Here is a 14,142-nt window from a genome sequence, read left to right as displayed (position 1 = left end):
GGAGCTGGGGGGAGGGGCGCTCGGCTCCCGCGGGGCCGGGGCTTGTATCTTACCCCCTTCGCGAGGCGTTGGGTTCTCTCAGGTGCGGATGTGGTCTGGATATTGTCCTGTGTCCTCTGGTCTTTATTCTAGGAAGGGTTGTCTTTGTTATATTTTCATAGATATATGTTGTTTTGGGAGGAGATTTCTGCTGCTCTACTCACGCCGCCATCTTCCGCCCCCTCTCCTAGCCTTTTTTAAGAACACAAATTTCCACCATTTTTGTAAAAGGTTTACAGAAACCTGGCCACTTTTATTTAAATGTGCATGTGAAATATGTATAAAAAAAGTCTTACACTGGATTTCAGTATGACCCCAGGAGGGCACATCTGTAGAAGCAATAAACCACCATCTCTCTTGAATTTAACAGTGCTTATAATTTTGAACAATTTTAATCCAGTCATTAAATACACAATTCACAAGGTAAATACCAAAATTGAAAGGACAATGTGGAGAGATTATCAGAATCAAGTATTTTTCTATCAAAAATTTTTCTATTTAATACATACTTTTAAAATGGAGATACAGATGAAACTGCAGCTCCATCTTTCAGTTACAGGTAAAATTTTCCCTAACAAATGCCTTCGCAGATTTGGTTAGGCCAACTTAATGCTGAGTAATTAGCTAACAAAACAGTTTAACAGAATCAAAGCAATGTATCTTCACTTCACAGTAACAATTTCACATACCAATCTCAAAAGATGTTAGAAGTTAGCAGAAATGATTTCACAAGCAACTTTTTATTTCAACCAATTAAAGTATTTAAAATTGCAACATATTTTCTAGTAGTTGAAGCTGCGTAAGTGAAAAGATGGTAAGCATAAATTAAACAGACTGAAGCAGATACTGGCGAGGATGTCTAAGAGTCTAGATTTTACATGAAAACATAATTCCTTACTTATCAGCATCTCTTTACTTTTCATGTGAGTAAAATAATGGTACAGAAAATCAGTATGTGATCCATAAATTTTCACTTTTTAATATAAATATATTTAATATAAATATAGTAAACACTTTTTGGAGGGATCTACTTTTGCAATTGTATTTTATATGAAATGGTTTTTAATCTACAGTTTACAAATATGCAATGGCTGGATAGAGAAAGTGATCCTGACATACACTGGGCAGGAAGACACGAACTCTCTAGGATTTAAAAAAACTGGCTGCAGGTAATCCCCAAAGCTGAAAATTTTTAAGCTGGTAGTAAAGAATTTTCCCAAGCAGTTTTTAGTCTGCATATCTGTAGTTTATTATATGACTAGCTGCTTGGAATCAGTCATGTTACAAAAAGATTAGTTTTCAAGGAAAAAATACATGAAATGGTACTGCCCTAGAATATAAAACTTTATTTATACACCTATGTGCAAAGCAAGTTACATGAAACTTAACAAAGATTTAAAAAATGAAACCAAATTAAAAAAAGGAAAAACAAAATTTGTTCTGCTGATCTTCCTTTCATGTGGGATGAGAGCTCATTTAAGAAAGACAAAATTATGCCTCTTTAAAAGAAATATTCGCATAAAAAAATTTAAATCTGGTAATGATAAATTTGAAAAGACAAAAACTCTAATCAACAGAATTACAAAACACACTTAAATTATAAGAGGATGCTGCTTTACCCATATCCTAATCCTGAAAACCTTCTATAACACTGAGCAATCAAATGAAAGCATTCAATGTAAGTATCTGTTGATAGGGTAAAGGAAACAAAAACTAATTTCAACTTTAAAAAACCATTTGTTATGGAAAATTTCAAACATAAAATTAAAGAGAACATATCAATGAATTCTTAAGTCTCTACCATCCTGCTTCAACAACTACCAACTCCTAGTCAATTCTGTTTCAGGTACATTCCTAGGTCCCTTGCCCCAGACCAGAATATTTTAATCTAAATCCCCCAAATTAAATCATTTTACCACTAAGTATTTTAATATGTTATTTCTAAAGCAGTTTTCAAGTTCTTTTTTCATTATTGCCTTCCTGCTCAAGGAAATCTTCTAATACATTTTTCCCCCATCCTTGAAATTTTAATGCCAGATATACTGTTCTGAGCTTTATACATAAAAACAGCAAACTATAATACCATTCTCATTCCTGAAACTATTTGACAGTAACATCTTAATATCAAATACCCAGGAGACAACTATGATTTTAATGTCTTACATGTTGAATAATTTCAAGGATATTGCCAATAACCAACACGTATACAACAGGAAAACAACTACCCCCACACTACACACATCTGACACATTCAGTCACTCAGTGCCCTCAAAAACGCATACACATTGTTATAGCTTAACAGTTACTGCAGAGCTTCATTCCTCAAAGTGCTGCTTCTGAACCACCCACAACAAACAGGAGGAATGCTACCAAAAAATGCAGACTCTTGGGGACCCACCCCTGAATCAGTTCACTAGAGTATCAGGAATACAGCTCCTGAAGCAGCATTTTGCTGGAATTCTCAGTCACTCTTCATTACTGAAGTCTGAAAACCAGGATCACTTCTGAAAACCGCAAGTACTGCTCTTCCTCATTTTGATTCCCTGAAATCGTTCCATTCCCCAGAGTCGACAGGAGCATAAGAAACGTCAAACGTCTGCTTCTCTCTCCCCAGCCTCTCCTATAAATGTTTAACCCTACATATTCAATAAAGGAACAGAAAAGCAAGCTAAAACCAAGTTACTCTAAATCTAAGGAAACCCGCTCCGTAGACTTCTGCCTGCTCACACTGTGGGCTTATCCTACCTTGGCTTGAGTGAGAGCCGCCTTCTTCACCTGAAGCTGAGACTGCAGAAGTTTGAAGTTTTTGGACCACCCTTCTGTTTTTGAGTCACTGGTCTCCACTCCCAGATCATCATACAGGGACATTTTTTCAATTTAATGCTGAAAGGCAAGGTGGGTAAAGTTTAAAGAATGCAAAAAGTAGCAAAGACTTAAAATAACTCAGCATCATGAAATTTCAGAGGTAAAAGGTATCTGAAGAGACTACCTAGTCCAGGGAACTTCAGTGACACAAGTCAAGATGCCTGACATCACCAATTAGTGCTCTAATACATGAAGCTATACCCATGTATTATTTTTAAAATAAACCTCTAGAGGGTATTGATTAGTACACATGGTGTGTGTGGGGTCACGGGAAAGACAGTGTAGCACAGAGAAGACAAGTAGGGACTCTGTGGCATCTTACTACACTGATGGACAGTGACTTCAATGGAGTATGCGGGGGGACTTGATAATATGGATGAATGTAGTAACCACAATGTTTTTTATGTCAAACCTTCGTAAGAGTGTATATCGACACCTTAATAAATTAATAAACTTCTAGAATTAATTTTCCTATCTATAAGATCATGTGGTCAAGTAATTCATGAATGAAATCATTCTGTTCTATAGTATATAATGATGTAAGACAGAAGTTCTAGATTCAGGGCATTATTATTGACATAAATTCAGTTAAAAAAAAAACTATTTTGTCTTAATAGCAAAAAAGTAGAAGCCTTACAAAAACATCAATCACCATGTTGATTTTGCACATTAGCTGCCTTTTTTTGGGCTATACTTTTAAAAAGAAACAATTTAAACACAAGCCTAGAAATAAGAAAAAAATGATCTTACAGATGCTGTATTTTCATAAATTATGATAGGTTGTTGAGGGGAGAGATGAGTAAGAGCTTAAATATTCTGACCTCCTAGTATACTACCATGCAGAAATTTGTAATCTTAGTGACACTGATTACTGATAATCAACAATCTGCTTGTGAATGATCAGAAGGTAATATCCTTGCAGAACAGAGGAATACAAGACAACGACAACAGGAGGACCAGTTAACATTTAGAATCCCAAAGCCTTGTCAGGCCAGTGCGGTGGTAAATGCAGTTTCTGCTGCAGAAGCCTAGCACAGGGCCACCGCTAAAGCCTAGTGTGGTACAGGTGGGGAACTGGGATTTTAGAGATAAATCTGCCCAAGGTCATGGTGGGAAGACCCATTTCAAACTCAGGTGAATTCCACAGTGCTTGCGAGCAAAGTCCTACCACACTTTTAAATACCGTACCATCCTGAGTCCCACATAACATGGCCTACTTCTCAAAATCAAAAATCCACCTTTCTTACAGATAGAAAGATAAAATTTTTTGATTGAAATCCCTAAATTGCAAATAAACGTTCAGCACAGTTAGTTTCCGACTTGTGGACACATTCCAAGTCAGTTTCCGGATCTGGACAGCATTTGCCATAGAAAAAGGAAAATGGTAATCCCTAGCGTTACATCAGACTCAGGGCAAAGATGTCTTTGGCAGATGCCCTCCTCTGTTCCAATGACTGGTTTTCCAAGACCCTGCCTCAGCAACATCCTGGCTCCACTGTGTGTGGTGGGGCAAAAGGGGTGGACACTAATTCACTCTCAGAGCAGCAGTTCTCGTTTGAGCAGACTTGTTGGCCTGGAAGTCAGTGCTGCACTTTTCAGTTTCTTCCATTCCTCCATTACCTAAAAGCTCTCAGTTTTTTTGATTTCCAAATGGAAGGCCCCGGGAGGCACAGGAGCAGGCGAGGAGGAGCATGCTGCACTCCTCCTCAGGAAGGCCTCTGGGACGACCCACCAGCTAGGCTGAGAGCACCGAGGACACAGCATCTCCTAGAGAGCACATCCAGTGAAATGCATGCCCACTGCCTTCTATACCAGACAAAATGAAGGTTTTATTCAGTAACATGGCAGCAGCGCCTTGCCTTGTTAAGCTTGAATCAGAGGCTAAATGAAGAAAAAGCAGTGAACTCCATTTCTTAATTAAGTATGGCTGAAATATGACCATGTCTTCAAAGTTTTATAGGGAATCCCCTCGGGGGTCCACTTCAGAACCCATTTTAATCCATGCTATTGTAAACTCCATCAAAACCTAGATCCAGTTTGTGGAGTTCACTGCTCTATTCCCAGACTAATATCAGTGTCCCACCCAGAGCTGAATACAAGTTAGGTCAACTGCACAGTTAATACTCTATTTGCAAACCCTTCCCAATTCATCTTCCCAGAAATTTCTGGCCAACAGTGACTGACCTGAAGGAAGACCACCACACCAGAGCTTCAGAGGCTTTTGTGCACTTTCTCCCAGCCTACCTTGTATTAAAAATGAATCATTTTTACCCAGATACATAGCCTTAAATTTTAAACCTAATGTGAAAGACAGTGTTCAATGTCCCACTTAGTACTGTGATTACCTCACAATATTAAGTATCTTAGTATCTCAAAAACTACTTCAGAAATGACCATGCAGCTTTCATCTAACCTAGTTTAATTTTCTGAGCCCTCTTCATTCGATCAGTCACCCAACCAAAGCCTAGTGAAACAGGTTCATGTGTTCTGTCCTTATTTTTATAAAGGCAAGGGGAACTAATATAAATACATTTGGAGAAACTAATACAAATGAAGCTTTCTGGAAGTTATAATGGAAAGATAAATTATCAGCATTTGCTTGCAACCCAAACTCCACTTTACATCTCCTAATATCTCTTCGTAAGAAACCTGAGAACTTCATTTAATAAGATATTTACAAATATGTTAGTGCCAATGGAAATAGGTTAAGCAAATACCCACCAAACTGGGAAGGAAAAAGATCAGCTTATTCATTTCTCCATCTCCAGTTTCAGGCATGGAGTAGGCATTTAATAAACATTTGTTAAAATAATAATAAATAAAGTCTATTCCATCACATGAATCAGCAGTGCAACTACACAGTGCCCATAGGATCCACCATAAAGTTAAACTTAATAAGCAAAAAAAGGTTTTAGATATAGAAGTGTGGAATGGTTGCACAAAATGAATGTACTCAGTGTGATGGTACTGAAATGGCTAATTTTATGTTATGTATATTTACACACACACACACACACACACACACAGACACACACAGAAGGGAGGGGAGCAGCACCACCAGGGGAAGGGGTGAGGTAACAGGCTGCTGTTTAACACCAGTACTTCTCCCAACCCAAAACAGTAAACTCCGATATCCCCAAATTTGGGGGTTAAAGAAATAAAATGGTGTAGAGGAACTCTGCCTCCAACAGTTCCTCTACCTAAGAATCCAAACTGAAGATAATCTGTTGACAATTCCATTCGATTTGCCTTGCTTTGCAAGTTTCATTATGCAGAAAAGTCTGTTCATTTAAAGTTCCTTGTTTCCATCCTCAAAACCTTTAAAAACACACTTTAAATATTAGAAACTTATGTCATCTTACCATATCTGCCAGTTTTCTGAAACTCAGAGCTTATCATCAGATCTCTGCACCACGATAAATGCAGACCTTTCTTTGCTTTGTCACTGAACTTGAACAAATTCATAGAACTGATTAATCACTGCAACAGCACATTTGTTATCCAGCCACGCATATATGGCCTGCTTTTAATTAATTATGTAATGCTACAAACACCAGTGAATTTACCACAAAACATATTCATGTATCATAAAGCAAAAAACAACGCCTAGAGAATACGGAAAGTATATACAGACAGGAAACGGACTCTAAGGGGCAGTGCACTGATGTCCACAAAGGATATAAGTAATAAAAAGCACATGCCTCATGTGTAAGATTAATAATGACTTTTTAAAGAATTTTTAATTAAAAATTAAGTACCTCTTTATATTTACAGATAGAGAATATCTCTGTACCTCCACCTCTGACATCCTTGCCAAAATTTAGTATTTACACCCATTTTCATCGATTCTGATTATTACCAAAATATCATAGGCTAGAGGGTATTGCAAACAAGGTCCACAAGTTACCTGCAACTTAGATGTGTAACAGAACATCCTTCCCTATTTACGATCATTAAAGACTTGAGGGGTCGGTTACTAACCCTGATCATCTGTTCCCTGATAGATTTCCCTTGAATTGTAAATAAACCAGGTAAAAAGAGATCCAGTTCAAAGTTACATTTGGGAATGCACAACAAAACTCTCAAAATTCTTCTTTCCCATAAAGGCTGTCTCTAGTTGTTACCACAGAACTCCACAACAGAATATTTCTCCACTGGTAACGCTTCCACTACACCTTGTTGTATTCCTGTGCATCTCATATCCTACTCTATTCTCAACCATACAGCATGCAGCACAGTTCTTAATAAAATTCAAAAAATAAAACACCTTCAACTTAAGTTACTAAATTTATTACTCCGTTTTCCCTACTAAATATCCTCGGTATAGTCAAAATGTCTGTAGCCTTATCCTGTTAAAAATGAGGAAACTGAGCTGCATCCTTTAAAAATTTTAAAGGCCTACCTGCTGCCAGGAAAGTGTCTTCATCTGCCCAAGCATATGCAGGGTTTTGCCCTATCCAGAGTATCCTACTTCCATCCACGTGCCTGGCTCTCCACAGCTCTCCTCTACTGACTTCTCAATCTTCTTGATCTGACCTGATACCCGTCCTTGAAGCTCTCTGCCTTACCTGTGCAGTTTCCAGAATACACTTTGGGGCTTCAATTCTGCTGCCTCTACACTTACTTCCTCTGTAGTGAACCTTTTCTCCATCTTGCACATCTAACAACAAACACCTCCAACACTCAGTCATAAGCATCACTACCCTGCCGGAAGCCTTTCCAGACCCCACTCCAGTCCCTCGGACCAAGCCAGGCATGCGCTTTTATGCTTGTTCCCTAGAGAGCAAACTCCCTGAGAGTAGGGACAGAACCTTGTTTATCTTACATGCGCTGTTCCTAACACTGGTCTGAGAAAGCGAAGACGCTTGGTGATGGAATATCAGAGCTAAAACACCTTTAAAAGGACAAGGACCGGGATAATGCCTGAGTTATGTCTTCCTTCGCCTGTCTAGGTAAATCTCCATCTTTGAGGGTTGTCAGCATCTGGAGTTCCCCGTTCTGCGGCCCGGGAAGGAGACGGCTTCTTCCCTCTCCTCTCCCTGGGCCACGGAGGGGTGCAAGTGTGCTGGGCCACAGTGAACAGGCCTGGCCACCGGGGTCTAGGGACCGAGAAACTTTTTCAAAACATTACCAGCAAAGAACAAAAAAGTCCTGGGATGCAAAAGAAACGGGAACGGACGGGAAAAGGAATAATGGGAAGACCAGAGAAAGAGTTCGAGGGCCTTGGTGACCCGAAACAAATAAAGGAAAAGTGGTGGTGGGGCGCGGTGGGAAACCCGGATATCGCCCGAGGCCGGGGCCCGCCTGGAAGCTGAGGGCGCCGGAGCCCCGGGGAAACCGCCCGGGATCTCCCGCCTCCTCACGGCGCGGCCTAAAGCCGCGGCCTTGCGTCCAGCGCCTCCGGAGAGGCGCTCCCGCCCTGGCTCCTGCCAGGCCGCTAGCCCAAGGCCACCCCGGACACAACTTACCTGGCCCGCCCGGCTGACTCTCCCCATGGGCCGCGGCGGCGCACCCGGCGAGGCGCCGCGGAGAGGGCGGGCTGGGCGCACTCGGCGGCAGCCCGCGACACCCGACCCTTGGCCAGCGCCAACCCCTACGCCGAGTCTGCGGCGCGCGCGGCGCGCGGGGTCAGGATCGCGTGCCGCCGCGAGAGAGGCGCACTTGCGTCTGCGCCCACGGGTGCCTTGCCGACGCGCCACCTGCCTGCCGGAGGACCGCACTGCAGCTCCCCTCCTCCGCGTCGCTCTCCTCCACCTGGAGGTGTCGCAGTGGCACCAGTTTGTGACATTTCAGACTCAGGAGCTCCTGGCCGTGACCCTAGATGGTGAGGAGGAGAACTGGCCCAAAGCTGCAAAGGGCCTCTTTGGGAGCCAGCTGCGTGCTAGGAGGAGTGAGGGCGAGACTCCCTCCCAGCCCTTAGTTCTCGTTCATTCTAAACTATTCATTTACATGCGCAAAGCTGAAAATAAATCACCACAGCTCAGACGAATGGAAAACTGCTGCAAGAGAAACGGCAACTCGCGCGGAATTAAGTGTCCAACTAAAGAAACAATACATGTGGATTTTAGGGTTACAGGAAAGAACATAAATCTTTTAAAACCTCACGATTTAAAGACGATACAACAAAAGTTGGGAGGAAATAGAACATGGGATTTCGTGTAAATATGATTTTCTTGTCTATAAGTGGGGGTAAAAGTATTTTGAGCTGATAAATAGTAGAGATTTTAAGTATACATCTTAGTAAAAAAAGGAAGATACCAAGAAATAATATAATGAAAAATCTGATTAAGTGGTGGGGGGGGCGGAGAAAAGGGAGAAAAGCAATATAATCGGGATTCATTAGACTATCTAATGCAATGGATGGTTAAGGTCATCATGTAACATTGTAATTATTATGGTGACCCAGAACAAAAATGCAGACCCTTCAAATTACCAAAACACATTCAATTACAAAATTAAAATCACACAGTGAAATATTTGAAAAGGTTACAAGACAGAAAGCATAATAAAATAATATGATACAAGGCCATACATCTTTTACATGAATAAACATAAATGAGCTAAATACCTATTTTAAAAAAATACAGCTTCAGATTGAAGCACAAACCATAACACAACTGTATGTTGTATACAAGAAAATGTATGTCATAGAGTGATTCTGAAAGTTTAACAATACAGGAATGGAAAAGATATACTGGGAATATCCAAACTAAAGAAATCAGGCATCACAAAATATTACACAGGGTTGATTTCAGGGCAAAAACATTAAATGAAAATAAGAAGGACATCTTATAATCACAAGTAATTATAATCTTATAATCACAATTCACAATGAAGAAAAAATAGAATATCTATGTACCAAGTACCATAATTTCATTATTCATAGCAAACACTACAGGAGATTTTAAAAGAATTAATAGACAAAAACAACTGGTATAGTCCTTGCCAGATTAAGAGGAAAAGAGATAAGTGAGGACAGAGAAACTCTAAAAATATAAGTAATATGGCAGATCTAATATATAAAACTATGTACCTGAAACAGAGATTATGTTTTTTCAAGGGTCCTTGGAACATTCATAATAATTGGCCATATTTTAGGCCATAAAGAAAATCTCAATATATTCCAATAAGTTGAACCATATTGATAATATTATCTGACCACAATTTTTTTTAATTGAAATTAATGACAAAACAAAATAAAACACTCCTATTCCTTGGAAATTTTTTAATGCTTAGATAATATTTGCATCAAAAAGGAAAACAAAAACAAAATAGATAGAACCTAGAAAAGTATGAAAATGAAAATGACATATCAAAACCCATGGGGTTTAGCTAAAATAGTCCTAAGAGGAAAACTGATAGCTTTAAATGATTGCATTGATTAACAAGTTAGTGTAAACTAAATCAATTAAGCACCCATGCAGGAAGTGAGAAATAGAACAAAATAAACCTTTGAAAAGTAGAAGTATATAATTAATAAAGATAAGAGCCTAAAATGATGGTGTATAAAACAAAAAAAATAGAGAATTAGAAAAATAAACCCAAGAGCTGATTCTTTGAAAATAAATAGGTAAGCTGTTAACTAAACAAGAAAAAGGGGAGAAAGCAAAAATGCACAAAATACAGAAGAGGGGGAATTAACTCCAGATACAGGGAAAAGTAAAACTATCTTAAGAGATGACTTCAATTTTACCAAATAAGTTGGAAAATCTGGGTGAAAGATAATTTTTAGGACAATATGACTTCTCAAAATGGACTTCAGACAAGTTATAAAATTTAAACAGAGCAACTGTTACAGGAGAAATATGGAAGAAGAGCAAAGAGTATACTCCAAAATAGCACACATCCAGATGTTTCCACAGGAGAATTTTACTGGAGCTGTAAGGCCACTGAATTCTGACGTGCTTATCTATGGAGCTAGCACAATAGTGATACCTAACAAATGAAGCCTGAAGAAAAGTGTGGGCCATTCTCACTTATGACTGTCAATCCAAAAATCCTACATAAAACATGAGTACAGCATTAGGACAGAAATCCTCAGTCGCACAGTAAGGTTGTTCCCAGAGCTGTGCAGATCCACCCTCTGTGAGAAGGTTACATTCTGGCAGAAGGACAGGTGCTCAGGGCCAGCGTGCTCAGCTATAGTTTTGGAGGAGTCCATCCTGGTCTCTGAGTGTTTATTTTTGAGGTTGGCTTGGAGACCTGGGTTTGTGGGGGTCAGCTCCATTTGAGAAAAGAGGATTTCCAGAGTTGGGGAGACATTCTGGGAGGGAAACCCCAAATGCTGGTTCAAATACAGTCAGGTTTAGGTTCAAGGTCATAAAAGGACCTGATTCCCAGCTTTGGACTCAGCTGTGGAAGCCAAGGCTTCTTGAGGGCGCTGCTGCCCTTGGAGCCTGTAGACCACTCAGCATTTCAGGCTTGCTGGAAGGGCAGGGAGCAGGAAAAAAGGATAAGACATTGAAGAATTTGCTAGAGGTAACACAACTAGGAAGAGATGGTCTGGGCATGAAGCAAGCATTTCTACAACTCCAGGTAGCAGGTCCTGTGGGCAGGAGGACGTGCAGTGAGTGGGCACTGAATGCTCGGTGGAAGGAACTGTTTTAGACACACAGGCTCAACCAAGCAGGAGATCAAGATCTCCCTGGAGAGACCAGGGGCTATCTCTCCATCCAGTCTGTGGCAGGAGGTGAGCAGATTGTAAGAAATAACCCTCATCCCTGGGGTCCAGAGACCCAGAGCAGTGTGGTGATGGGAAGAAAAGATTTTAGCCTTTCTCACAGGAAGCACAGAGTGGTGGTGTGAGCCATCCCTGCTGGAGTCTGAGGAAACTCTCCATGTGAAGCACTGTCAGGACCTGCATGATGCTCTTAAAAGCAAGCGCTGCTTCCGATCTACTTTTTTTGGCCACAGCTTCTAGAGTAGGATCTGTTGGCCCTGCCACTTCACACATAGGCTGGGCAGGGGAGGGGCTGGGCATCCACAGGTACCACTCTTACCAGTTCTGTGCAGTGGTAGAATTATCCCCATTTTAGGGGACACTTTGTGGGCACAGTTAGCAAGTAGCACAGCCAGGAGGTGAACACACAACCACTCCCAGCCTGCTCCAGCCATGCTGACACCAAGAGAAACAGGGGGGTTGGGCTCAGCTTCCAGGGAGACTTAAAATGTGGTTAACGGAAAAGGACGGGGGAAGTCGTTCCTTTTTTTTCTCTTAAGTATAATTTCCATTTTCTTTTTTTCCCCAGGGAACAGTTTTTCCTTACATGGGCTTTGGGGAGGTCGTGGGGCAACGCATGCGGGTCTAAATCAGGGCGGGGGCATTCGGTCCCCCCATGCCTCCGGGAACCACTCCTGAGCACCTACCTTGCTGAGAAGGCACAGCTCACACAGTGATGCAGTTTCCCGTACAGCGCCGGGAGCTCTTAAGTGTGGAAGATGTTCGCTTCGGAATTATCCCTGAGCGTGGCGACCTCTACTATGTGTCCAATGACGAGCTTCTTAATGGCCTTGTCCTTAGGCACACATCGGTCGCAGTTAGTGCCGCGAATAGGCTGCACTTTTTGGTACGACCATTGTTCCTTATTTTCTTGGTCATCTTGGAAGAGAGGACCCAAGAAAGGGGAGGTCATTCTTGAAATGGGATCTGTTCACTGAACATTTAAGAAAGAAAATGAATTTTCTGAGTGCCTCCGATCCCTTCTGGCTCTCTACCAAACTCTGAAGGAAAAAGACTCGAAAAGCAGACAGGTGTCTAGACTGGGTCCCCAGCCCCCGATCAAAGTTCAGGTGGGTGTGCAAAAGCGTCAAAACGCAGGTGGGTGTGAAAAAGCGCTGATTCCCAGGCACAGAGGGCTCTCCAAGTGGGACTTGGTGTCCCCCAAGCCTCCCTCACTGCTGGACATCTGCCTCCAGGTGGAAGGCTGTGTACAACTGCTGCTCCTCCCGTTCTGGTTGGAGTTTGTCCAGATCATTAAGTCATACAACGACAGACAGTTTTTTGGTTTACAGATGAGAGATGCAATCATCTCTGTGGTTTGGGGATTTTCTAGTTCAATTCTCAGGAGGAAACCTTTTTTCCCCCTCATCTCTGAGTATATTAGAAACAACATTCTTGCTTCTACTTCCTGGCAAAGGTAACTAATATCTTTATTTTACAAACTGAGAATCTGAGGCTTAATGAGATGGAGGAGTATGACCCCAGCCATGCAATGAGCAGACAGGATAAACAAATTGTGGAGATTAGGAAGAGGGACAAGGCAAGAGGGACAGGGGCATCCAGGCTGAAGAGCACACATTCCTAGTGACACCTAGGGAAGCAGTGCTGTGATATTTCTCCAGCAGTGCTCAGCAGTCTCAAGGTAGGGGGGCACAAAGTACATGCCAGAATTAATTAATCAAAAATTAGAAATCAGTGGAGTAGATGTTTTAGAAAGAAGGGAGATGAGGGCTATGTTTGGGCTGGCAGGAGTGCAGCTGGCACGAAATGCCCTAGCATAGAGGACAGACAGAGGCCAGAGGAGGGTCAGGAGGAGTGAGAATAAAGGTGTGGGGGCACTAGATAGAAAATAAGCTGATTAAGATGACAATATGACCAAAATTATAACTTGATCAAAAATAATTATTCCCAGGGACTCGATGTGTTGTGATACTTTAATAAACCACAGAGGATGATTTTTGTTAACTTTCATATTATCTACATATCCATTTCCAGAATTGTTGGTCTTTTTCCCTACATTTTTTCCTTTCTAAGTCATTGCCTATAGTTACTCCTGCTCTGTAATGTTTGCCTAGAAAAAACTTAGAAACAAACCAAACAGTAATAAAGACTTCATGAAATTCAATTATGTTGGGTGACTATTTATATGGAAGGATCCCTTAAAAATATGTGAATATATACAGAGAAAATGTCTAAGAGACATGTGCTAGTATGGTTTTCTCCAGAGAGGCAGCAGCGCTCTATTGACATTTTTGCTTGTTTGTATTTTTTTCCCAGTAAAAATCTGTTAAAGTATGTAGAATTTTCTGCATTAAAAAAAAAGTTTTAATTCATTTACTACCAATTGATGTCTGTTCTGCTTGTTTGACAAGATTTTCCATAAATGTTTTTATTGCTTTGATTGGTTGAAGACACCAATCTTTTCAATAAAAATCTTACTTTTTAAAAAACATAACTTTTGTGCATGTTTTATGACTTCAGTGTGGATATTCTTTAGGTGCTGAGTTTCCATATATACA

General features: G+C 40.8%; 1 protein-coding gene across 3 annotated transcripts in view; it reads right to left on the bottom strand.

Annotated features, from left to right (window-relative positions):
- RBM17 (RNA binding motif protein 17) overlaps positions 1 to 8,524 on the bottom strand; it is a 50,732-nt gene extending 42,208 nt beyond the window's left edge. For 2 of the 3 annotated variants that reach the window (XM_036908189.2, XM_057498175.1), the window contains exons 1-2: positions 8,373 to 8,524; positions 2,785 to 2,922 (exon numbers count right to left, since the gene is read on the bottom strand). In XM_036908189.2, coding sequence (XP_036764084.1) covers positions 2,785 to 2,907 — 123 coding nt within the window. In that variant the 5' untranslated portion in view covers positions 2,908 to 2,922; positions 8,373 to 8,524. The remainder of the gene's footprint in view (positions 1 to 2,784; positions 2,923 to 8,372) is intronic. The other variant, XM_036908188.2, reaches the window with a different exon arrangement.
- Between the last annotated feature and the right edge of the window lie 5,618 nt (positions 8,525 to 14,142).

Source organism: Manis pentadactyla, chromosome 3 (assembly GCF_030020395.1).
Source record: "Manis pentadactyla isolate mManPen7 chromosome 3, mManPen7.hap1, whole genome shotgun sequence".
NCBI classification, from domain to species: domain Eukaryota; kingdom Metazoa; phylum Chordata; class Mammalia; order Pholidota; family Manidae; genus Manis; species Manis pentadactyla.
Note: the sequence above shows the minus strand (reverse complement) of the source record. Positions and strands in the feature narration are given on the sequence as shown.